General features: G+C 39.8%; 1 protein-coding gene across 1 annotated transcript; it reads left to right on the top strand.

Moving 5' to 3' along the window:
* FUNDC2 (FUN14 domain containing 2) lies at positions 1–24293 on the top strand. Its single transcript, XM_069463430.1, has 5 exons — positions 1–184; positions 4459–4609; positions 14268–14343; positions 19824–19955; positions 22945–24293. The coding sequence occupies exons 1-5, from the start codon at positions 52–54 to the stop codon at positions 23020–23022; spliced, it is 570 nt and encodes a 189-aa protein (XP_069319531.1). The 5' UTR covers positions 1–51; the 3' UTR covers positions 23023–24293.
* The last annotated feature ends 3029 nt before the right edge of the window (positions 24294–27322 follow it).

Raw genomic sequence — 27322 nt, 5'->3', positions numbered from 1 at the left:
AACAAGCTGCCGCCGGGGCCCAGCCCTCCCTCTTCCGCTGCCGCCGTGGGGATGGAAACATCTGCCCCACGTGCCGGAAGCCAACAGGCGGCGACGACGGCGCGCCACTCCACGTCCTACAACGCCGGTCTTCTGCCAGTGCCCTCGCGAGACGAGCTCGCCGAAATGGCCGCCTCCGGTCAAGGTAAGGGCGGGCGGGCGCGCGCGTGGTTGCCGCGGCTGGCGCAGCCGGGAGCCGCCTTCCTGAGCTCCGGAAGGGGACGGGCTCCGCGCCTGCCAGTCCCAGTCGAACTCCCCGGGGAGCCCGAGAGGCGCAGGGGCGGGGAGGGAACCCAGGACTCGCCCCAGGCCCAGCCGCTCCCAAGGTCATGCGCCGGGCTGGGGCCAAACCGCCTCCGGGTGTCGTCTCCAGTCTAGCTCACCCAGCCTTCCGGCGCCGCCCTAATTGCTAAAGTTGGAGACGTTCGGTCCCTGTTTTCGGAAGCGATCTGACTCCTTGAGACTAGCTGCTTTGTCCCTTTGGACGTTCATCTGGAATGCCTCACAGGCGTCATTATGTGTGCAACTGCGTTATTGATGGTTTTGAGAAACTAGCACACATGGGGATAGTACTTTGAAATAGTCTTTTCTTTAGTCGGCGTAGTCAAAGGAAGATTCCTTATAATTCGCAGTGGAGTACCTCTTTAAATTATGCTTCGTACCCTATTTTAAGTGCTTAAACTGTATTTAATTCAGTACTGGCTCACAGGATCCGACTGCTAAACAGAGCCATCATTGAAAATTCAATTATATAAACTTAAAATTAAACAAATAATATTAAAAATAAAGACAGGAAAATACTCAAAACTCATCAATTCTTTATTGCTTACTATGTTTTATTCCCTATACTAACTCTTGAAGTTGTTTGTATCTATCGTGTCTGTGAAGGAGATACCACAGTATGGTGGGCTACTGTGCATCTCTTCCCATTCTGGGTTCAGTGATGTAACAATTCAGTGATGTCACAATTCAGTGATGTCATGCTCATGGTGAATGAATACACCATGGAAGTTGGTATATACTACAGATCAGCTCTTGCCCAAATCCACTTGTTAAACATTTACCAGCACACCACTGAATTTAGATGACTCTAAGGAGTTGGAATGTGCAATGTGACAGTTACATATTTTCCCCCAGAGCACACTGCTTTCATTGATTTAAAATGTATATAGGTTGGTCAGGTAGTTGCACCTAGGAAATTGATAAATTTTGAGGTTAACATGAATTTCAGTCCTTATTATAGTGATGATCACATGATACTGTGATCATTGATTTCCTAGTGACTTACTTTTGTCTATCATAGTGCTTAGCAGTGTTTGATGGATGAAGTTGGGTGAAACAGATGTCTCTGATTTAATCCTCCTTTTGACTGGTACCACCTATTGAGCTAAGGAGCTTGGTCAGATTACATTAAAACAAAACTGAAAACTCATTCTTATTTTCAGTGATATTCTTCAACCCAGGGAGAGAGTTTCTTCTTTGACATAGTAATGTTTTGTTGTTATATTAGAAAAAATTAAACTGCTTGTGAGGCCATAGGGGACCCAGTTCCTCAAACATCCATATTTTGATTCTGCTAAATTGAGATCTATGATCTATCTTGAATAAATTCTTGAATTATATTTTGTATATGGCATAAAGTAGAGGTTGAAAGTTTTTTATTTAATATGAGTTATAATCTAGTAGTTATAACACCATTTGTTGAAAAGACTTTCTTTTCCCTCATTGAATTACCTTGATGCCATGTTACTAACAATCAAATGACTGTGTGTGGATCTATTTCTGGCCCCTGTATCCTCTTCCATTGTTATATTTGTGTATCGTTAGGTCATTTCAGCACTGTGTTGAATGCCTTAGCTTTATAAATCTTGAAATTAGGTAGCTGTATATATGTCTTGACATTCCTTGAACTTTCCTCTTCCCCCGATCCCCGCCAAGATTATTGTGGCTGCTTGTGGCACTTTCATTTTTTTTCCTAAATGATTACAGCAATAACTCCAATTCCACATGGTCTTTTTTCAGTGTGACTTTGATATTCTTCCCTCTAAGAGCTGGGGTCTGTATTCCTTCTTCATGAATCTGGGTCGGACCTTGTGACTGCTCCTACAGCATGTGGTGCAAGTAACACTACATTTCCCCTCTCCCTTTCTTGCAACAGTCACCTCCTGAACTCAGCTACCATGCTGTAAGGAAGCCTAATCTAACCCACATAGAAGAAGCCTATGTCTTCAGATGATTCCAGACCCTGTCCTGTAAGTGTTCCAGCTATAGCCTCAGACATCGTGGAACAGTGAGACAAGCCCTAATGCTGTGACCAAATTCCTGATCCACAGAATCTGAGAGCATAATAAATGATTGTTTTGCTCCATGAAGTTTTAGAGTAATTTGTTGTACAGCCATAGTAACTGGAATACTACTCTAGATTGTACTTTCCCATAAATTTTAGAATCAGCTTGTCAATTACATAAAAACTTACTTTTTAATTGGGATTGTATTGGATCTATGTATCAATATGGAGAGAATGAACATCTTAGAAATACTGACTCTTGCAAAACAAACATAGACACAGTATATTTCTCCATTTAGGTCATCTTCAGTTTCTACAGTGTTTTGTAGTGTACAGTGTTGAGGTCTTGTGCATCTTTCATTAAATTTATTCCAATGTAATTTTTTACAATTAAAATTGTTTTGAAATTCATCATTTCTAATACATAGAAATTCAACTGACTCTTATATTGGTCTTGTATCCTGTGACCTTGCTAATTCAGTTATTCTAGTAGCTTTTTGTAGATTACTTTGGGTTTTCTGTACACACAGTTATTTTATTTGCCAATACAAGTAGTTTTATTACTGTACCTCTTTTCTCATCTCTTTGTCTTTTATTTTTTCTTTGTGGCACTGGCTAAGACCTCCAGTACAGTGGTGAATGGAAGTATTGAATAGATTTTATGGGAAACTGTTCCATAGTTCACTCTTAAGTATGATATTAACTGTACATTTTTCATAGATTAAGATAAAGGAATGTCAGCAATTTACCATTCAAAGCTACTTACTGTAAAAAGGACCCCAAATGATTGACTTCATCTGACATGGAGTCTCTATGATCCTTTCTCACAGAACGTTGAGCAAACAATAAAAAATTACTACTACCAATGCAAAAGGTAGTAGTAATCAGACTGATGAAGTTCCTGTCTATTTCTATTTCCTAATTTTCATGCTGATTTTTTTCTTTGACCTACAGATCATTTAGAAATGTATTGTTTAATTTCTATATATTTTAAATCTCACAAGATATTATAATTATTTTGTGCAGTAAAAGTTTATCTACCTATTTACCTATTCCTTTCTGCATTTCCAAACTTCCATCTGGCATCATTTTCTGTCTGCCTGAATAACTTTAGTCTGCCTCTTTGAATGTTACTTCAATCTCATTCTTTCCATTCTGGAGCTCCAGTTACATATATATTTAACCCTTTGACCATTTCTTGAACATTCTTATTTGCTTATTTCAGCATATTGATCGTCTCTGGTACTGCTTCTATTTTCTTTTCATTTTTATTTCCTTTATGTGGCTTCACCTTTGCATGGGTAGCAGTAATTCTTTATTGTTTGCCCAACATTGTGTGAGAAAGGATCATAGAGACTCCATGCCAGATGAAGTTGATCATTTGGGGTCCTTTTTACAGTAAATAGCTTTGAATGGTAAACTGCTGACATTCCTTTATCTTGATGCAGTATGTTTTCAGGGAAATAGGGTTGGAAATAGTAGGTAAGCTTGAGATTATCTTCCCTTGGAGAAAGGGATTAGACATTTTGTTAATTATTTCTCTCTTGGGCTAATCACGTAACCTCTGAGGCTTCATTGCTTAATTATAAAATTGGGTTAGTAAGTACCTACCTTTTCTGTGGATTTAATTAGATATACATGTTTATTGCTTAGCATATTTCCTGGTAAATAGTGAGAGCTCAATTAAACATCACCTCTTTATTATCACTGGAGATCCACATAGTACTGAGAATTTGTTTGTGGGCTACTGAATAGTATTGAGTTACTCCTGAAGAGAAGAGGCAAATGAAGAAAATGTTTCATTTGGGATGCATCATTAAGCATTACTGGAAGTTTTTCATAGGTCCTTTTGGTTATTTTTAAATTTGAGAGGAAAAACTAGAGGACTAATTCTAGATTTTTTAGGTTTTTTTTTTTTTCCTGTAACACAGACATTAGTATTTGTTGATTTTAGTCTGATTTTCCAAAATTGCAACCCAATTTCAGAATTAATTTACTATTTAAAAAGAATATTTGGAGGTTTTATATTACATCTATCTCTGTTTCTCTAAAAATCTCTTAATCTAGTTAGAAATGTCAGTGATTTATTACGGAAGTAAATATTTTCTTATTTTGTATCTTAATTCTTGTAGGAAGCTTTGAGGGAAATTTTGAGTCGCTGGACCTTGCAGAATTTGCTAAAAAGCAGCCATGGTGGCGCAAGCTGTTCGGGCAGGAATCTGGGCCTTCGGCTGAAAAGTATAGCGTGGCAACCCAGCTGTTAATTGGAGGTGTCACTGGATGGTAAGTGTTGTGAAAGATGTCCAGTGTCTTTTGTGCACGGTTTAGTATTACAGTTATAGGTACCATCTTCTTTAACCAATGAAGAAAACACATTGACTTTTGGTGAAATTGGTCACTTAACGTGTAGCATTTATCTAAACATCATGTTAAAGTATATTCAGTGGTTACACATAGTGAGTATATACTACATTCCAGGCATTGCTTTAAGTATTTATATAGATATCTCATTTCCTTCTTAGAAAAACTCTGGAATTGGTACTGTTATTATTTATACTCATTTTAAAGCAACTGAGGCTCAGAAAGATTAACTTGCCCAAGGCCACATAGCTAGTGGTGGAATAAGGAGCTAGCTACTTAATTACTTATGTCAGACGATAATGTGGCACATCTTATGGTTTCATTTATAATAAATTCAAAAAATGTTGATAACAAATTTAGTAAGTAAATATCGAATCCATCCATCTTATAAACTATTTACATTTGAAAACTTTTATTGTACAATATAACACAAATATAGAACAGTGTATATGACAACTGTATATTTTAACAAATACTTACAGAGTGACCACCTAAGTAACAACCACTCAGGTTAAAAAAGAGTAATGGCTAGCACCCCAGAAACTCTAGAGATTGTTAAACAATTATTTCCTTGCTTTTCTTTGTAGTTTTAATACCAATTCTGTCACTAAATAATATATTGTATTTTCTAACTTTTTTTTTTTTTTTTTGAGACAGAGTCTCACTCTGTTGCCCGGGCTAGAGTGAGTGCCGTGCCGTCAGCCTAGCTCACAGCAACCTCAAACTCCTGGGCTTAAGCGATCCTACTGCCTCAACCTCTCGAGTAGCTGGGACTACAGGCATGCGCCACCATGCCCGGCTAATTTTTTTTTTTTGTATATGTATATTTTAGTTGTCCATATAATTTCTTTCTATTTTTAGTAGAGACGGGGTCTCACTCTTGCTCAGGCTGGTCTCGAACTCCTGACCTCGAGCGATCCACCCGCCTCGGCCTCCCAGAGTGCTAGGATTACAGGCGTGAGCCACCGCGCCCGGCCTGTATTTTCCAACTTGAAGTAGATGCATTCAGTATGTATTCTTCTGAGTCTTGTTTTATTTGTTCAACTTGATGTTTTGTATAATCAACCACGTTGTGTGTAGTTGTAGTTTCTTCATTTTTATTTGTATTTAGAATTCCATGGTATGACTATACGACAGTATATTTATCCAGTTGATAACTGACATTTGAGCTGTTTCAATTTTTGGCCAATGAAAACAATGCTGGGCCAGGCGCGGTGGCTCACGCGTGTCACACTCTGGGAGGCCGAGGCAGGAGGATCCCTTGAGTTCAGAAGTTCAAGACCAGCCTGACCAAGAGTGAGACCCGTCTCTACTAAAAATAGAAAAAATTAGCTGGGCTTGGTGTTGTGCACCTGTAGTCCGAGCTACTCGGGAAACTGAAGCAGGAGGATCACTTAAGCCCAGGAGTTTGAGGTTGCTGTGAGGTAGGCTGACACCACAGCATTCTAGCCCAGGCAATAGAGTGAAACTGTCTCAAAACAAAACAAACAAACAAACAAAAATCTTGATATGAACACTCTTAAATTCCTACTGTATATGTGCACACATTTCTGTAGGGTCTATACCTAGGAATTGCTAGGTTGTAGGGTATAAGAATCTTCAGCTTCACTAGATAAGTCAAACCATTTGCTAGAAGTAGTAATAGTTTACACTCCCAGCAAGGACTGAGTGTTCCTGTTGCTCTACATTCTTGCCAGAACTTGGTTTTGCTAGTCTGTTAAATTTTTGCCAGTCTGGTAATTAGGTAGTTGTATTTCATTGGGGTTTTAATTCACATTCCCTTGAGTAGGGGTGAAATTGAGCAACTTTTACATGTTCATTGACCATTTGGATCTCTTCTTTGATTAAGTTCCATTCTAATCTTTTTCTATGAAGTCACTCTTTCTCTTACTGAGTTGTAAGAGTTCTTTACATATTTTGTTTATTTTTCTTAAGTCAGGGTCTTGCTCTGTTGCCTGGGCTAAAGTGCAGTGCCATCATCATAGCTGATTGAAACCTCAAACTCCTGGGCTCAAGTGATCCTCCTGCCTCAGCCTCATGAGTATGTGGGACTACAGACGTGTATCACCACGCCCAGCTAATTTTTTATAGAGACAGGATCTCACTATGTTTCTCAGGCTGATCTAAAACTCCTGGTCTCAAGCAATCCTCCCACCTTGGCCTCCCAAAGTGCTAGGAATACAGGCATCAGCCACTGCGCCTGGCCCACACCTTTATATATTTTGAATATCAGGCCTTTGTTGGTTGTATGGATTACAGATGTTCACTCATTCTGCGGTTGTCTTTTTATTTGCTTTATGGTATCTTTTGATGAACTGAAGATCTTATTTTTAATATAGTCAATTTTATCAATCTTTACCTTAATGGCTAGTGATATAACTATAGATTATTTTGCATTTTCTAGACTCTTTTATGATAGAATTGTACAGTATATACTCTTTTACTGGCTTCTTTCATTCAACATAATTTGAGATTCATCTGTGCTTTTTTGTGTATCAGTAATTCATTCCTTTTTATTGCTCAGTAGTACTCCATTGTATGGATATACCACAGTTTGTTTCTCTATTCCCCTTTGAAGGACATTTGGATTTTTTCCACTTTTTGGCTATTACAGATAAAACTGCTATGAACATTTGTGTACAAGTCTTTGTATTTTACATATGCTTTCATTTCTTTTGGGTAAATACGTAGGAATAGTATGGCTCGATCATATACTAAGTGAAGGTTTTAACTTTGTAAGTACTTGCCAGTTTTTTAAAGTGCCTGTATCATCTTACATTTCCACCAGCAACGTGTGAGGGTTCCAGTTCCTCCACATCATCACTAACACTTGGTATTATCTTTTTGGTTCACATTCTAGTGGGTGTGAAGTTGTATCTCATTGTGGTTTTAATTTGCATTTCCCTAATGGCTAATGATGTTGAACATTTCCATGGGCTTTATTTATTTATTTTGCCATCCATGTATCATTGGTGACTTGTCTGTTCAGATCTTTTCCCCATGTTTTTATTTATTTTTATTGGGTTGTTGATTTTCTTTCATTACCGAGTTGTGAGAGTTCTTTATATTCTGGATACCAGTGTTATATCAGATATGTGATGTGGAACTATATTCTTCCAGTCTGTGGGCTTTTCATTATTTTAACAGTATCTTTTAAAGGGTAGAAGTTCTTAATCTTGAAGTGCAACTCTTTCTTTTATAGTTCCAGCTTTTGGTGTCAATGTCTGAGAATATTTGCCCAATCCAGGACCACGAAGATTTTCTCCTTTGTTTTTTTCTGGATGGTGTATAGGTTTAGGTTTTACATTTAGGTCCATGATCCATTTTGATTTACCCTTCCTTCCTTCCTTTGTCCCTCCCTCCTTCCGTCTCTCCCTCTCTCTCTTCCTTTCTTTTTTTCCTTCCATTTATATTTACTTACTTACTTAATCACTACCATTTCATAGGTGAATGATTTATTCTTTGTATATGGTTCAAGGTAGGGATCCACGTTATGTTTTGTTTTGGCATATGGATATCTAGTTTTACCCACATGATTTGTTGGAAACACTGTCCTTTTTTCCACCGTATTTATACCTATGTCAAAAATCAATCGACTGTATGTCTGTTCCTGAGCGCTATGTACTTACTGTTAAATTGATCTAGGTGCCATTATCACATTGTTTTGATTACTGTAACTTTATAATAAGTCATGAAATTAGTTAAGGTAAATCTTGAAACTTTGTTCTTTCTCAAAGCTATTTTGAGTATCCTAGGTACTTAGCATTACCATATGAATTTTAGAATCAGCTTGCTGCCAGTGTCTGCCAAAAGCCTGGTGAGATTTTGACTGGGATTGCATTGATCCATGAACATGGGTATATTTCTTTATTTGTTTAGGTTTTCTTTAGTTTCTCAGCAATGTTTTATAGGTTTTATACATCTTATATATCAAATTTATCCCTAAGTATTTCATATTTTTGATGTTATAAATGCTATTACTTTAAAATTTTCAATTTTCCATTGTTCATTGCTTTTACAGTTTATAGAAATGCAGTTGATTTTTTTATATATTGATCTTGTATATTGCAGTCTTGCTAATGTCTCTTATTAGTTTACAGAGTTCAGGGGTCCCCAAGACCACTGTCATGTTTGATAATTCTGTAGGAGGATTCACAGAACTCAGAGCTGTTCTACTCAGGTTTATAATTTTTTTTACAGCAAAAGAATACAGATTAAAATCAGCCAGGGAAGGGGCACATGGGATAGAGTCCAAGGAGTTCAGTGCATGGAACTTCCACTCGTCCTCTCCCTGTGGAGACTTTGTATTGAAACTGGGTTTCTTGTAGGCAGCCTATGGGTGGTTGTTACTTTTTAAAAATCCACTTTGACAATCTCTTTCTTTTAATTAGGATCCCTAGGTCATTCACACTGAAGTTTATTTTCTAACTTTTTTTAATTGGCTAGTAAAAATTATACATATTTGTGGTATATATGATATTATATGTATACATTGTGAAATGGCTAAATCAAGGTATTTAACATATGTGTTACCTCACATACTTATCATGTTTTTGTGGTGAGAACACTTAAAATCTACTGTCTTTGCAATCTTCAAATATATAATATGTTGTTATTAACTGTAGTTACCATGATGTATGTAGATCTCTTGAACTTATTCCTCCTGTCTAACTGAATTTTGTGTCTTTGACCAACATCTCCCCAGACCCCCTATATCCCTCCCACCCGCCACTCTCTGGTAACCACCATTCTACTCCCTGTTTCTATGAGTTCGGCTTTTTTCACTCTACGTCTGAGAGATCGTAGGTATTTGTTCTGTGTCTGGCTCATTTCATTTAACATAATGTCCTCCAGCATCATCCATGTTGTCACAAATGAGAGAATTTCCTGCTTTTTTCTACTTGAATAGTATTCCATTATGTGTGTGTCTGTATACACACACACACACACACACGTCACATTTTCTTTATTCATTCATGTGTTGATGGATACTTAGGTTGATTCCATATCTTGGCTATTGTGAATAGTGCTACAGTAAATAGGGAATGCAGATATTTCTTCAACATACTGATATTATATCCTTTGGATATATATATACCCAGTAGTGCAATTGTTGGATCACGTGGTAGTTTTAGTTTTCTGAGGAAGCTCTGCACAGTTTCCTATAATGGCTGTACTAATTTACATTCCCACCAACAGTGTGCAAGGATTCCCTTTTCTCCACATCCTCACCAAAATTTGTCATCTCTTGTCCTTTTGATAACCATTCTAGGCCAGTCCTTTTGATAACCATTCTAGGCCAGGCGCGGTGGCTCACGCCTATAATCCTAGCACTCTGGGAGGCCAAGGCAGGCGGATCGTTTGAGCTCAGGAGTTCGAGACCAGCCTGAGCAAGAGCAAGACCCCGTCTCTACTAAATAAAACAGAAAGAAATTAGCTGGACAACTAAAAATATATATAGAAAAAGTTAGCCGGGCATGGTGGGCACATGCCTGTAGTCCCAGCTACTCAGGAGGCTGAGGCAGAAGGATCGTTTGAGCCTAGGAGTTTGAGGTTGCTGTGAGCTAGGCTGATCCCATGGCACTCTAGCTCGGGCAACAGAGTAAGACTCTATCTCAAAAAAAAAAAAAAAAAAATAGCCATTCTAACAGGTGTGAGGTGATACCTCATTGTGGTTGTAATTTGCATTTTCCTTATGATTAGTGATGTTGAGCATATTTTCATATACCTTATCTGTTGGCCATTTTTATGTCTTCTTTTGAGAGATGTCTATTTAGGTCCTTTGCCCATTCTTTAATTGGGTTATATTTTTACCATTGAGTTGTTTGAGTTTATTATGTATTTTGGATATTAGCCCCTTATCAGATGTATGGTTTGCAAATATTTTCTCTCATTCTGTAGGTTCTCTCTTCATTCTGTTGATTGATTGTTTCCTTTGCTGTGAAGAAACTTTTTAGTTTGATACAGTCCGATTTGTCTATTTTTGCTTTTGTTGCCTTTGCCTCTGGAGTCATAGCCAAAAAAACATTGTCCAGACCAATGTCATGGAGCTTTTCCCCTATGTTATCTTCTAGTAGTTTTGTAGTTTAAGGTCTTATGTTTAAATCTTTAATCAATTTTGAGTTGATTTTTGTATATTGTGTGAGATGAGGATCTAATTTTATTCTTCTACATGTGGATATCCAGTTTTCCCTGCAAAATTTATTGAAGACTGTCCTTTCCCCATTGTGTGTTCTTGGCTCTTTTGTCAAAAATCAAGTAGTTGTAAGTATGGATTTATTTCTGGGTTCTCTATTCCCTTGGTCTGTATATATGTTTTTATGCTAATACCATGCTGTTTGGTTACTATAGCTTTGTAGTGTATTTCAAAATCAGGTAGTGTGATGCCTGCAACTTTGTTTTTTCCTCAAGATTGCTTTGGCTCTTTGGGGTCATTTGTGATTCCATATGAATTTTAGGATTTTTTTTTCTATTTCTGTGAAAAATGTCATTGTAATTTTGATTTGGATTGCGTTGAATCTGTAGATTGCTTTGGGTAGTGTGGACATGTTAACAATAATTCTTCCAATCAATGAACATGGACTATCTTTCCATTTATTTGTCTTCAATTTCTTTTATTGATGTTTTATAGTTTTCAGTGTATAGATCTTTCTCCTCCTTGGTTAGATTTATTCCTACGTATTTTTTTGGTAGCTATTGTAAATGGGACAAGCTTGTTTTGGTTATTATTGAGTTCAAATTTATCATCTTAGTATTCCTTCTGTTCTTTGTTTCCTTTTCGTACTTGTGTGAGACTGTGTATGTGTGTGTATATATAATATAAATGTATATTTGTATACATAAATAATTTTTAATGAGGTGAAATTCACATAAAACTAACCATTTTAAAGAGAAAAAGTCAGTGGCATTTAGTATATTCACGGTGTTGCACAACCATCTCTCTGTAGTTTCAAAACGTTTTCATCACCTGCAAATGAAACTGAGTACCCACTGAGCAGTTACTTCACATTCTTCCTTCCCCCAGCCCCTGGCAACCACCAGTCTGCTTTCTGTCTCTGTGGATTTACCTATATTGTATATTTTATAAAATCAAATCATACAATATGTGAACTTCTGTGTCTGGCTTCTTTTACTTATTTTAATGCTTTGGAGGTTCATCCATGTTATAGTGTATATCACTGCTTCATTCCTTTTTATAGTTGAATAGTATTCCACTGTATGTATATGCTACGATTTGTTTATCCATATGTCCATTGGTGAACATTTGGGTTGTTTCTACCTTTCAACTGTTGTGAATAATGCTGCTATGAACATTAGGTACGAGTATTTATTTGAGTACCTGTTTTCAGGTCTTTTTTGGTATATACCCAGGAGTGGAATTGCTGGGTCACATGATAATTCTATGTTTACTTTTTTGATGAACCATCTAACTGTTTTCCATAGTGGCTGTACCATTTTACAATCCCACTAGCAATGTATGAGGGTTTCAGTTTCTCCGAATTTCACTGACACTTGTTTTCCAATTTTTTTGTTTGCTTTTTTAAAGCCATCCTAATTAAGTGGTATGTCATTGTGTTTTTAATTTGTATTTCCCTGACTACTAATGATGTTGAGCATCTTTCATGTGCTTTTTGGCCATTTGGATATCTTCTTTGGAGAAATGTCAATTGAAGTCCTTGGCCCATTTTTTTAATTGGGTTGTTTGTCTTTTTGTTATTGAATTGTAGGAGTTGTGTATATATTCTGGATACTAGACCCTTACCAGACATATGATTTGCAAATATTTTTTTCTGTTCTCTAAGTTATGTTTTCACTGTCTTGATAATGTCCATTGATGCACAAAAGTTTTTAATTTTGATAAAGTCCAGTTTATTTCTTTCTCTTGTTGATTGGATCACATGGTTTTCATAATTTTGTTTCTGTCCTTTGTTGACTTATTAGCAATGTCTTCATTTTGTAATTTTAGTGGTTGCTTTAGCATTTATAGGATACATCTTTTATTTATCACAGTCTGCCTTCAGAAGTGTTATACGGCTTCACATATAGTATTAACAGTGTGCTCCCATTTCTCCCCTCCCCTTTGGTTTTTATTGCCCTACATTTTACTTTTATACGTGTTATAAATCCATAATACATTCTTATTATTTTTGCATTAAATATTGAATTATTATAGTTTTTAATAAGAAAGCAGCCCTTCATATTTACCCCCATAGTTTCCATTTCTTGTGCTCTTCATGCCTTTGTGTCAATCCACATTTCCATCTGGTATCATTTTCCTCTGCCTGAAAGAAGAAAGGCTTCTTTAATATTTCTTGTATTGCTGGTCTACTGGGATGCACTTTTTTCAGTTCTTATTTGTCTGAGAAAAGTCTTCATTTCATCTTTGTTTTTGAAAGATGTCAAAAGCTGCTCTAGGTCAAAAGAGATGAAGACTGAGAAGCGAATGCTAGCATTTGGCAAGGTCAAGATCAGTGTTAACCTTGATAAGAATAGTTTGATTGAAGTGATGGGACAAAAGCCTGCTTGGAGTGAGTTTGAGAAAACGAATACAGAGGATAATAGAGATAGCAAGTATAGGCAGCCCATAAGTACTTTTGCTGTAAAGGGTAGCAGAGGAAAGAGAAGGTGGCTGAAGAAGAATTGGAGTCTAGGGAGGATTTTTTTCAACAATGACTAATAATCACAGCAAATATCATGTTCAGCAATGAACAAAATCTTTGCCCTCATGAAGCTTACACTTTAGTACAGGGTCAGGGCAGGAAGGTAGACTATAATAAAGAAACAAAATTCAAGATATTCAAAATGGCATTATCTCTTCCCTCAGCCCCTTCCGCCTTTTCCTCTGCTTCTCTTCCTTGTTTTTATATCACAAAAAATACCACCTGCTGTCCACCTAGTCATTCAGGACAGAGTCCTGTCCCTTATCCTCTGCAACCACTCTGTCCTCAAACTCAGGCATGTTTTATTTATTTGCCTTCTCTACCTTCATCCTCCCCCTTTAATCCATTCTCCACAACACAGCCAAGAGTCATCTTTTAAAAATACAATATGGGGGCCAGGTGCGGTGGCTCACGCCTGTAATGCTAGCATTATGGGAGGCCAAGGCAGAGAGGATCCCTTGAGCTCAGGAGTTCGAGACCGGCCTGAGCAAGAGTGAGACCCTGTCTCTACTAAAAATAGAAAACGTTATCTGAGTGTGATGGTGCCTGCCTGTAGTCTCAGCTACTTAGGAGGCTGAGACAGGATTGCTTGAGCCCAGGAGTTTGAGGTTGCAGTGAGCTATGATGATGCCATTGCACTGTAGCCAGGGTGACAGAGCTAGACACTATCTCAAAAAAAAAAAAATAAATAAAAACATCGTGGGAGTTCTAAGAGATCTTCTCAAGACCACAAAATTAGTACGTGGTAGAGCCAAGATTTGATTTCCTTATGTCATGCTCCTCTTGGGGCTGGCTTTATGTAGGGAGTAGGAAGGAGCTGGATCATCTCAAGGTAAGTAGGATATGAACATTACCAGAAAAGCATGTCTGTGTGTATCCGACAGCCGTTAACTTGTCTGATGTTTGTTTGTTTTTTGTAGGTGTACAGGGTTCATATTCCAGAAGGTTGGAAAGTTGGCTGCAACAGCTGTGGGAGGTGGATTTTTTCTTCTTCAGGTCTGTATGTCAATGTTCTTAGATGTTTGGAAATTCCACTTGCCAATTAAGGAATGTGGTGTGGGGAGTTGCAATATAGTCCTGGCTATATTATACTAGAATAGCCTTTGCACTTGTTTTCATGTACTATTTTAAATGCTTATGACTACTTGAGTCAAATTTTATCAATTATACTGGTAAATGTGATTTACTAGTACATATTCCCTGTCTTAGCTCACTTAACAGAGTTTTTAAGACTAATTGAAATATTAAGCAGATGGTGTGGTGGCATGTGGCTGTAATCTTGGCCCTGTAGTCCCAGCACTTTGGGAGGCAGAGGCAGGAGGGTCGTTTGGGCCCAGGAGTTCAGGGCTGCATTGAGCTATGATCGCGCCACTGTACTCCAGCCTTTGTGACAGAGCAAGACCCTTTCTTAAAAAAGAATTCAAAAACGCAAGTGCCCTGTGATATGATTTACTCTCATATGCTAATATGCATAGGGGACATTGAGCATTTGATGAGAAATGAGGACGAAATGACAGTATAGTCAGATGTCCTCTGCTATCTCTTTGGCCCCTAGTTTATTTCAGAACCAGTGGGTGCTGGTTCTCTGAGGCTTCTCTAGAAGAGACTAACAAAGCAAGGCTTGAAAAAGGGAGCAGCTTCTTCAAAAACAAAAGAAAACTGACTTTTAATTGTACTGGGCACATGTTTCTTATGGCTCTATAGCATCGGTGTTCAAACTTGGTTCCACACTAGGATCAGCTGGGAGTTTTAAGAAAACACTGGTGTGTGCTCCCCCCAGTCTGATTTCACTGGTTGTAGGCACGGTCTTACGTCGGAACGTTCACAGCTCCTGAGGTGATTCTGATGTGCAGCAGTGTATAAGAACTGCTGTGCTGTAGGAGCCATAACATGTTGAATCATGCCACAGACTCTGAACTCATAGCCCTTCGTCTCTTCCCACAGTTGGCATCCCTGATTTTGGCAAGGTAAGTTCTGCATTAGCACCAGGATGGGACTGAGTTTTCCAGATGGGTCAGGTGAAAATGAAATGTGTGGAAGAAGGAAGCTGGTAACTGGCTGGAGCTGGGTTGAATATAGTATCACTGCATAACAAATTCCCTCAAACTGAATGGCTTCAAATAATAATTATTTTACTATCTCTCACAGTTACAGGAGTTTGGGAGGGTTAAGGTGGGCACTTGTGGCTCATGTGGTTACAGGCAGATGATGGCTGGGGTCAGATGAGCAGAGGATTGGGGCAGGTCTGGGCTGGCTGGGCCTCTTTGTCTCGCTCTCTCCTTCCCTCCCTCTCCATAGTTTCAGAGCTCCTTCATATGGTCCCTGTGCTTGGGCTGGGTTAGGCTTTCTCACGCCACTGTGACCTCAGGACTCCCAAGCACAGTGCTCCAGAAACATGGTGAAAGTTGCACCTCCTTTCTTGCCCAAGCCTCGAAGGTCATGCAGCATCACTTTTCCTGGCTCCCTCGCTGTGGGCTTGTTTGCAGCTGGCTCTGTTTCTGGACAGGTGTGGGGCCCCCTCCTTACACCTCTCTCTTCTTCCTCTTGCTTCTTCAGGTGGAAGTGCAATGACAGTTCTATCCTTGTGATTTCCCCTACACCCTGCCCCAAATGTCATTAATGTCTTAATATTGCTTTGAAATGTCTTAATTTGAGTGTGCCCTGTTTCTTTTGGGGGCCCTGACTCACAGAAGTAATTGGTATTGGAAGAGTCTCTAGGACGGACCTTCAAAATGAGATTCCGGTGTTGGATAAGTCTAATATTCAAGGAGTACAGGGATGCCTCCTTGCTCGGGGAGGTGGGACACAGGGAATATTTGGTGAGCTCTCATGTTATCTGTCACCAGAGGGGTGAGGGTGGGGGCAAGCATGACATTGGGAGATCCTTTAATTCCTTTAATTAGACTTGTCAATTACTTTAAACAATCCAGTTGAAATTTTTGTTGGAACCATATAGTTACATTGGGGAAGAATTAATATCTTTTGTGATACTGAATCATCTATCTGTGAACATGAGTTTTCTCTCCAATTTTTAGGTATTTAATGTTTTTGAATAGGCTTTTATTTATTTTTCCATATAGATCTTACACATCGGTAATTCAGTTTTATTTCTGGATATATTTTTAGTTGCTCTCCTGGATGATGTTTTTAAAACTACACATTCTGGCCAGGAGTGGTGGCTCACACCTGTAATCCTAGCACTCTGGGAGGCCGAGGCGGGAGGATCGCTTGAGCTCAGGAGTTCAAGACCAGCCTGAGCAAGAGCAAGACCCCGTCTCTACTAAAAATAGAAAAAATTAGCCAGGCATGGTGGTGCCTGCCTGTAGTCCCAGCTACTCCAGAGGCTGAGGCAACAAAAAAAACCCTATACATTCTAACTTATGCTGGTGTGTTGAAATATAGTTGATATTTTATGTTACAGCCAGCCATATTTCTGATTTGTCTGGGATTCTTTTTTTTTTTTTTTTTTTTTGAGACAGAGTCTCGCTTTGTTGCTCGGGCTAGAGTAGAGTGCCGTGGCATCAGCCTAGCTCACAGCAACCTCAGACTCCTGGGCTCAAGCGATCCTGTCTCAGCCTCCCGAGTAGCTGGGACTACAGGCGTGCACCACCACGCCTGGCTAAATTTTTCTATTTTAGTTGCCCAGCTAATTTTTTTTTTCCTATTTTTAGTAGTGATGAGGTCTTGCTCTTGCTCTGGCTGGTCTTGAACCCCTGATTTCAAGCAGTCCTCCCGCCTTGGCCTCCCAGAGTGCTAGGATTACAGGTGTGAGCCACCACGCCCAGCCTTGTTTGGGATTCTTTTGGACTTTTGTCTATAAAATCATACTATCTGTGAACAATGATATTTTTCCTTCACAGTCTTTGTGAATTTAATTGCTTTTGCTTACCAAGCCATAGATAATTTCCACCGCTTTTTGAAGCTTTCCAGCCTATGTGCACAGCCCACAGGCACCAGTGTTCTGATTTCCATCACTATGGGACAGCAACACTTGTGGGTAATGTGCCAGTTTTTAATGTATTCAATTCCCTGTACCTGTTCCTGCTCTAATGGAAGCATGATGTTACTCTTTGCCAGTAGAGGGCGCGAGGGGACCTTACAGGGGGAAGGGGCTTTCTTTATCCAGTTCTGGTGTTGTATGTTTTGCTTCTTTGCTCCTGCAGTACAGTTGGCCACTGATGGCATAGAGAGCAGGAAGTCACCTCACAGTCCTGGCCTGAGCCATGCAGGGGACTTCACGCCCACTGGTACTGCGTTTGCACCTTTGTAAAAAAAATCTATATAGATAAAGATATCTATGAATAGGGACAGTCTTACTTTTTCCTTTCCAATCTGGATGCCTCTTAATTCCTTTTCTTGCCTTATTGCACGGACTGTGACTTCACTTCTGGTAAGGTGTTGAATAGGAGTGGGGAAAGTAGGCTTCTTTGTCTCGTTCCCAGTATTCATTCTTTCACCAATATGTATATTGTTAACGGTTGGTTTTTTTGTAGATGTCCTGTATCAAGTTAAGGAAGTTCCCCTCTTTTCCTCTTTCCTGAGAGTTTTATCGTGAATTTGTGTTGAATTTTGTCAAATGTATTTTGAGGCGAGGCCAGGTGATACTGCAGGAAAAACAGGAAGCACACCACCAGTTTGGGGCTTTCAATTCTGGTCTTCTCCAGTCTGCCTGTTGCTCTTATCAGAGCCCTCAAATAGCTGTTCCACGTATTCTGTTGGTTTAACAGCACGATTCTGTGGGAGAAACAGGGTAGAATAAATAAATGAACAAGAACCTTCATTTGGCATACAAAGTTTGATATTCAGCTGGGTTGCTGCAATAAAGTAGTTTGTTCTTTTTAGTATTAAGTAATTCTATTGTGTAAACATGACACAATTTGTTTATCCATTCATACATTGATGAACTTTTGTGTTATTTCCAGTTATTGACTCTTACAAGTAAAGCTACCATGACAAGAGCTGCCATTCTGGACGTAGCGTAATAGCATGTGCAGTTTCAGTGTTGGTAGATGATGCGAGATTCTTCTCTTAAAATACTCTCAGTTAATACACTTAGTAAGAGTGTATGAATACCTATTTTCCCACATCCTTACCAACACTGAATATTTTCAATCCTTTAATTTTACCCAATCTGATAAAAAATAATTCCTTTTAATTTGTATTTCTGTGATTACTTATGAAATCGAAATTTCCTTAGCCACTTCTGTGAATTGCCTTTCCCCAATTTTCAAGTGGATTTTTTTCTTTTTGATCTCTATAAGAGCTTTACTTTTTTATGAGTATTAATGTTTTATGATACACATTGCAAATATTTCCTCTAGCCCGTTTGGGTGACTGGTTGGTGGTGCCATTAACTAAAGTAGGAACTAGAAGAAGAGCAACAGTGCAGGAGGAAACTCTAGAAAGGTGAAGAGTTCCAGTTTTAGATATTTTGGGATATCCACGTAGATATGACTTATCAAAAATTCGGTAGAGAGGAAAGATATTTTTGAGATATTGACTGATGGCCTATAATCAGTTTTATCCTGTTCATGATTCCTTGATGAAATTGTTTTCACTGAGTTTTAGTGTTTTTGTGCTATAGGTATATTTGGATGTGCTTTTCCTTACATGGCTGCCCCTTGTATGAAGTTGCTCATGAGAAATCTCTGGGACCACATGCTAGATTTCTTTCTGAGCAACTGGTACCTTTTTCCTGTTGAGCAGCAATGATTACTGTCTGACAGCCGTGCTCTGTTCACATTGCCAAGAAACTTAGTCACTCACAGGCACATTGATTGACTTCTCAGAGATGCTCTATGGAAACACTGGTGTTGGCTGTAAGCACCATCTCTTCACCTTATATCTTGACCTCTCTACCTTTATTTTCATACTGCCTTTTTTTTTTGAGACAGAGTCTTGCTCTGTCACCCTGGCTAGAGTGCCATGGTGTCAGCCTAGCTCACAGCAACCTCAAACTCCTGGGCTCAAGCGATCCTCCTGCCTCAGCCTCCTGAGTAGCTGGGACTACAGGTGCGTGTCACCAGGCCTGGCTAATTTTATGTTTTTCAGTAGAGACAGGGTCTCGCTCTTGCTCAGGCTGGTCTTGAATGCCTGACTTCAAGCAATCCTCCTGCCTCAGCCTCCCAGAGTGCTAGGATTATAGGTGTGAGCCGCTGTACCCAGCCATACCATTTTATATTTTTAAGCTAACTTAAAACTTTGCAAGGGAGTGTGTGTGTGTAAGAGTATAAGTAAATTAAAATAATTGCTAGCAGTTATTTACAGTGCCAGGCATAGGGCCTTGCACATAGAGTGGATGCCGAGTAGACGATGAGTGAATACCATGTTCATACAAAGAATCAGATGGCGAATGTCTCCAAATGTGGAAAGTCAGAAGGGTTTTGAAGGTCTACTTCATGATTTAGCCTAACAAAGAGATACAATAATCCTGTGCTTCTTCTCATTTCTTATTGTCATTGTTGTTGAAATTGTAGCTTGCGAACCATACTGGTTACATCAAAGTTGACTGGCAACGAGTAGAGAAGGACATGAAGAAAGCCAAAGAGCAGCTGAAGATCCGTAAGAGCAACCACATACCTACTGAGGTCAAGAGCAAAGCTGAGGAGGTGAGACTTGTTCGTGTGCAGTATGTGAAGGGTACAGACAATTTTGTGTGTAAAAAATGGGCTAGACATACCAATATCTCAGTGATGGACAAGGTTTAAAGATTACAAGGTACTTGGAGTAATGAGATAAAAGCCTTAGTTGGTATATCTTCACTTTAGAGGGATTTTTTTTTTAAAGCTAGGTAATTAAAGTGTATGGTGACCTTTGTCAGTGATGCAGACAATACTCGTCTCTGTACGTTTTTGGATTGATTTTGAATCATAAAAATATGTGTCTCCATGCACACATATCTCTGAAACATCCATACTCTGCTTCTTCTACACATAAGTAGCCCTGGAGTCAGCAAACTTTTTCTGTAAAGGTCCGGATAGTAAATATTGCCAGCTTACTGGGCCGTATGGTCTCTGTCACAGTTACTTGACTCCACTGTGTAGTGTGAAAATAGCCATAGACGATACGTAAACAAATATGTATGGCTGTATTGCAATAAAACCTTATTTAAAACCAGATTTGGCCATGGGGCTGTATTTTGCTAACCCCTGATCTAGAACACAAATCAGTTAGATTATATTGGCTGGCCCTGGAGGGACAGGAGAAGTCCTTCCTCTTTAAAAGGGTGTATTTTGCTGCTACTTTATTACTTTTAGGAATATGTCAAATGTCCTAAAGAAATAAACACACTGAACTAGGAAGAAATAAACCAGGATCAGAGTGTCAAGAAGGTGGCTAGTACCTTCTGTAGCCTGGAGTGATAAGGTTCTGCCACTAGCTTTCTCTAGATTCACAGGGAAAAGAATTCTCTGGTACTGAGTGGCTCTTCATGCTAGGCCCTGGGGACTTAGAGGTAAATCAAAGCAGTCTTTGTCCTTGAGGCAGTCACACTCTAGTAGCAGTGAGAGAAAAAAGTCATATAATCAAGTAGAATAGGTGGTAGCAGATGAGGTATTTAGCTTAAACGTGGCAAAATAAACACATGCCTTTATCTGCACTTCATTCTGAAATATTTCCGAATGACGGTAACAAAGTATAAAAGGTTAAACCCACAAGGATGAAGAGAAAATAGGAGAGGAACACCAGTAGACAAGAAATTTCAGCAAATTTTTAGAAGTTGGAAAACAGATAGTTGAGTGGTAAATGACTTAGCAGACTAGAAAAGTACTGAACAGATGACAACCCAGCATCACCAGGTACCTGGTGACAGTCTCTGTATGGTGGCAAGTAGTCAGTCTAAGCTGGTGCCTTCCCACAGTGGGAAGGTGGCAAAGGTGGGCAGCTACAGGAGCCCCGATGGCACTCCCTTCCTTCTGTCCCTCTTCCTCAATCTCCATGTTATGACAGTTACACTGTTTTTATTTCACTAAAATGTTATTATTCAAATGTTTATAAAAGTAATACATGATTGTTGAAAACTTTTTTAATATCAGAAGTATATATAACAATAAGTATAAGGTTAATGTTTGCCTAGAACCAACTGTTGACTCACAGAGAGGGAGCTTGTTATAAAGTAACCAAATGATTTGAAATTGGTTCATCCCAGAAATATTTATGCTCCTGTTCCTGGCCCAGCACTGTCACAGTCCCTGGGGATATAGTGGCCAGTTCCTCCACTCATAGAGTCCGTGGTCTGATTTGGGAAACAGGATGAAGATGATAATAAGTTCAGTGTTTAGCAGAAAGGTGACTTCATTGAGAACAGTTGTAGTGGGGTGGTGGAGTTGAAAGCTGTACTGTGGCAAGTTGAGGAAAGAGTAGGAAGTAAGAAAGTAAAAATAATAAAAACAATTATTTCAGAAATTTATATGATGTTTTTTCTTTCCTCCTGAGGGTGAATGACAGAAGTGCCTCATTTAGGGAAACGTGGAGGTCCAGGGGAATTAGGGGAGGGGGAAATGAGGCAGGAAGACACAGGCATATTGGGGGTGAGGGGACACTTGAGGGGTAGGAGACAGTGGTCCAAAGATGCTGGGGAATGTCGGTGTGAGTGGCTTAAGTGGTTTGGAGATGTAGTCACTATACTTGAATTCAAGAAATAATCGGGTCAGGGTGTTGGATGTGGTGTTCATGTGAACGTTCTCTAAGGTGGAGGTTATACTTGGGATAAAGAGGAAGTCTGAGCCACTGACCAGAGTTCTCTCTGAAATGGGGGTGGTGGGGGCAGGTGGCCAGGAGATTGATAGAGCACAGACAAAGGAGCCATAAAAGGCGCCCAGTATATGCTCTGAACCCCAGGTGAGTGGGAACTTTTGCTGGAAGGTAGAGGGGAGGCGGGAGGCTTTGTGAGTTTAAGAAAATAGGACCTCACCTGTTAATCATCCTTGGATGTAGTGAAGTGTGAGAATGGTAATTCATAGCCATCTACTTGAGGATGTTTCAGAGGGAAGTAGACGGGTGGATGGATGGGCAGGTGGACAGGCAGACGGATGGAGAGATTTGGGGGACAAACTTCACAGAATAAGCAGCCTCCACTGGAGGGTAGATGCCAAAGAGAATGGAAGGAGAAGAATTGGAAACAATGAGAATTGCCCCTGTAACCAGTCTATTTAGTCCAGCTTCACTCTTTCCTCATAACTGTCCCCATGACTCTGTCTGTCCTTGTCCCTATATAAACTCTCAGGTGAATCCCTTAGCCCTGTAAGTAGCATTACTAAAGACAGAATCTGAGGAGTTGCCCTTGACTGCTCATTCCCCATATGGCCATGACATCCAGTCACAAAGTCCCATCTCAGAAACATCTCTTGAATTTGATCACTCCGCACTAGCACCTCTGCCACCACCCTGATTCAAAGAACCGTTGTCTCTCAACTCCTGCCCTGCGTCCCGTCAGGCTCCCTGTAGTCTTACTCTCCCCACAGCAGCCAGTGGTCATATTACGTGTAAGTCAATTCATGGATTCCATCATCCTTTGGTAAAGTGAAAACTACTTACCTAACAGGTGAGGGGATTAACATCTTTAGCAAAATAACTCATTGTGCTATCTTCTGTTCCCAGGTGGTTTCATTTGTGAAGAAGAATGTTCTAGTGACTGGGGGATTTTTTGGAGGCTTTCTGCTTGGCATGGCGTCCTAAGGAGGATGACTTCACTTCCATTGTTCCTGTTTTTTTCCAGCCAGCAGCCTCTACGCTCCATCATAGGACACTGAGTCTCTCCTCTTCCTCATCTTCTCCCGTCCCTGCCATGGCAATTCTGAATGGCTTCTGTAGGCATCTGTTGGTACAAGTTATTACAGCCCTACCACGAACTTGATGGTGGCGGAAGAGACAATAGGCGTTAGCTCTCCTTCCAGTACACTCCCCACTTGGCCAGTCTGTAGGTCAGCAAGAATGTTCCTTTTCCTCCTACATAAGATACTTATCGGAGCATGTTGCAAGATGGTTCACCATGGAGGATGAGTGGATCCCCAAAGGTTGTCCCAAACTGTTGATTTGGAAAAGAAATAAGCACGTAGCTTATTATGTGCTGCATGGAAAGGAACTGAATACATTTGCCTTTTAAGCATGAAAGATTTTGGTATCTTGGTGTCTACTTTCTTTCTTAGTTGGTTTTAGATTACAGAAAGAGAGCTATTTATACCTGCTATAATTACCCTGATAGAAGTGGCATCATAAGTACTATAAATGAAAAATCTGAATATGGAAAGGTATGTGCTGCGCTGAAGGCACTATATTTGGTGGGAAAGTCTTTAGGGAAACCAGCTGCTAGAAATACATCGTTGGATGGTCAGACTTAGTAAATCATTTAGGGGCATGAAGATATTGTTCAGGAATGTTTTCTGCCATGAGAGATAATGCATCTGGCTGTTTTCAAAGGGTTTATTTATGGCAAAACAAGTGATTTAGGTGGGAAGGAGAAGCTCTTGAATTTTTATTTCATACAAAAGGTTTTAAGCTTTGAATGTGAAGTATTCTTCACCTCTTATCAAAACATTTAGGGTAGCCATAGCTCCTCTGTGCCAATTCTATTTTTTTATCTAGTTAAGTATGAAATACAACATTTCATTTTAAAGAAGTAGCTGTCCAAACATTCAGAATTGAGAAAGATAATGATAGTACATGTGAAATAAATTATTTCCATCAAGTGGAATTTGCTGTCTCATGATGACCGCAGCTCTTAGAATTATTCTTTGAAATAAAAGTTTATGCACACACACATTTAGAATCTTAGCACATTTTGTCGTAATGGCATGTTGCTATGTCTGCAACTCCAACTAGAATATCAGCTTCCAGAAAGTGAGGCTTTTCTCGTGTTCACCATTATACTCACAGGGCCCAGCACTTAACAGGTGCCATTTGTTGAATATATGAAAAATGACCTTATAGAAAGAAATCTCACTGTTAAAGGTTAGTTTTACTAGTAATTAATTCTTAAACTTGCAGAAGATGCTTTGTGAAATAATGTGTGTATTTCTAAGGCCATACGTTTAAAATGTTTTTAACCTATCTTGAAAATGATGTATGGAATTTTAAAATGGAAACCACCAGTGGCTATGTGGAACTTTATAGAAATCACCTGTTTGCATTTTTCTTATTACATTTAAGGCAAGATAAGTTAATTTGCTTTGCAGTATGTGTGAATCATCTCAAAATCATAATGGTATGAACCTCTTTGCTGCATATTTTTCTACAAGAACTTAAATTTTTCCCACTTTTTATTATGGAAACTTTGGAACATATAAAAGTAAAGAATATAGTACAATGACCCTCCCATGTATTGATCACCCACCTATAACAATCATGAAATTAATAGCTATACATGTTTTATCAATTATTGTGAAACAAATAGACCCAAATATAATTTTATCTCAGTATGTATCTCTAAAAGGTAACAATTCTTTCTAAAAATCATAAGTACAATACCTCATCACATCAAAAATTAATTCTTTAATATTATCCAATATCTGGTAAATGTTCAAAATTTCCTTGTCTCAAGTATTTTACATTGGTTTGTTTGAGTCAAAATCCATACGAGGTCCACATTGCGTTTGGATGATCTGTCTCTTAAGATTTACAGGTCCTGCTGGTTTTTTTTGTTTGCAGTATGTCGATGACACTGAGTCATCTGTTTCCTAGTTCCCCACAGTCTGCTTCTCCTGATGCCTGGGTCCCTGGGTCATGCCATGTATGGTGGTCATGGCTGCATATTTAACTCTACTTGTGTGACTTACCCACAGCAATGGAATGGTGACAGCAAAACCCAACCAAAGTGCCCTGAGCCCCTTTCAGTTGCTTGTTGGGGAGAGTGGCTGCCCAGTGCCTCTCCAGTGGGGTGAGGTTGTCTTTTGGTCTATCTGTTTTTCTTGTGAATATTGGTGAGGACAGCAAAGATTAATCAGCAATTTGGTCTAAACTTCCTTGAGCAGGTTGTAGTAGATAATAGTCTGGCCTCAGACTCTATCCTGATCGTCCAAAATGAGATCTGTAGGTCCCTCCTGAAGTTTATTTCCAGCTAGTTGCTTCTGGGACCATGAGGGATATGGTTGAGGTCACTATTGCAGGTTGGCCTCATCCTGCCACTATAAGAATGGCCTTGAGTTCTGCCCACAGAGCAGGACCACCATGCCCACTTGGAGTTGTGCAGAGCTGGTGTGGAGGTTGAACAATTGCACCAATGCACACCTCAGGTTTCAGTTTAGCTGAACCATCAGTGAAGTAGGCTCAGGCATTTAGGGTTAACCTCTGAATCGAGGCCCCATTGTACCAGTAGCTTTGCTTCGGGTGGTGAAGTGTGGGAGATAAAGTTCCCCCCCCCAAAAAGAAAAGCTGCCACCCCTTCATGCAAAACTGAGATGATACTAGGACCAGGCATCTCCACTGTTGAATATACCATTTTCATTCGACTAGCGAGGCCTGTTTAGCTAAGCACGTATCTTCTCCAGTACCAGAATCAGATAACATTCTGGGGATTCCTTTTTAGTAGTGGTGGGGCCGAAGTTTTTCCTTGAGTGACTGAGGAGCGTTTTCACCGAAAAACTTGGCTTTGAATGTGTTAGTGGTTTCGGCGCCCCCTGCTGGCGGGAACCCAGTAACAACGCATTCGGGACTTCCAACTTCTCAACCATTAGGAGTGAAAGCTCCTCGCCTAGAGCCAATGCCATTCCCCCACCCCTCTTCTCCCGGACTCCGCAGTGCCTGGACAACTTGTGGGCTCAGAGACCCGTTCTGTCCCCTTCTGGGTCACACTACAGCTTCGCCCTGTGTCCTCACCAGTTTCAGCTACCCTTTGGCCCAGTGTTCCTCCCGCGATAGTACTGGGTAGCATGGGTACCTGGAGCATGCTACAGCAGAGCTATGGCATTTGAGTCTCTCCTTCCTGAAAGTTCTCCCGGGAGAGGGGAAAGGGATCCAGGTGCACTTTCCTTTCCAGCAGCTGCCCGTTTGGGATCAACAGACGGGAGTCCAATGTTTTCAGTCTCCCCAACACTGTGTCCTCATTGCTGACACCCGAGCTTAGGGGACCCCCTGCCTGAGCGGCCCGTTGTCGCGAGTGTCATTGCCATTGTGATAACATCCTAACAAGACTCTCCTCTCAAATAGCTGCTTGTTTGTTCCAACCTCTCACCACTCAGCTTCCAGACGTTCATTAACAGGAGGGTAGGGGTCTTAACTCCCCAACCTGGCCCACCACTTGGGCGAGAGCCCTTGCTACTGAGTCTGGGCAGTTACTATCTTGTGGGTGCTGGCAGAACACCAGACAGGATTCAAGTTGGAGGACCGGATTCTACAAGGAATCACTCTTAGAAAATCTCAGCGAACATGCTCTAGGGATTGGGTGCTCGTGGCTTTGAACAGCAGAGTTACTGTGTCGTTAACTATTGTAACAATGTTCTCTCCATGATCCTTTCATTTGACGTTTGCCAGAAAGAGGGACATAACTAATGGTTGGACTCTTATTTAAAGCCTCTACTTTTGTACGGTTTTGGAAAATACAATAAACTTCTGCTTGAAAAAAATGATACAGGGATGGATTTGAAGTTTCTGAGTATCATCAATGTTTTCATGATGATGTTTCTTCTCTGAGGGAAATTTGATTATAGCCAGTTTTGGACCCTGTAGAAAAATTTGCTGCTGTCTCTGCTCCCTCCACCAAATCATCAGCTTCATTTCTCTGTCATGAAGTCCAGTATGATTTCTGGGAAATCAGGTCCAGAACTAAAATACATTTTCTGCCTAGTTCTCTAAGAGATCACACTAATGTTTAAGTAATTGAGCAGAAAATCTATTTTAGTTCTGGACCTGATTTCCCTGAAGTCGTATGGTGTGGCTTACATCTGTGATGCTTTTATTTTTAAGGAATCAATTGATTTTAAGAACATTAATTTTCTAAAGAAAACTGACAGTGTTGTGCTTTTTCACATTTTTATAAAGCTGT

Source organism: Eulemur rufifrons, chromosome 30 (genome assembly GCF_041146395.1).
Source record: "Eulemur rufifrons isolate Redbay chromosome 30, OSU_ERuf_1, whole genome shotgun sequence".
Taxonomy (NCBI): Eukaryota; Metazoa; Chordata; class Mammalia; order Primates; family Lemuridae; genus Eulemur; species Eulemur rufifrons.
This window is presented reverse-complemented; position numbering and strand designations above follow the sequence as displayed.

Bases quoted from the DNA above. Each gene is read 5' to 3' on its own strand.
- FUNDC2 (XM_069463430.1), top strand. From the start codon at position 52: ATGGAAACATCTGCCCCACGTGCCGGAAGCCAACAGGCGGCGACGACG. The intron at 185-4,458 runs GTAAGGGCGGGC...TAATTCTTGTAG, and splicing joins AATGGCCGCCTCCGGTCAAG to GAAGCTTTGAGGGAAATTTT. The intron at 4,610-14,267 runs GTAAGTGTTGTG...TGTTTTTTGTAG, and splicing joins ATTGGAGGTGTCACTGGATG to GTGTACAGGGTTCATATTCC.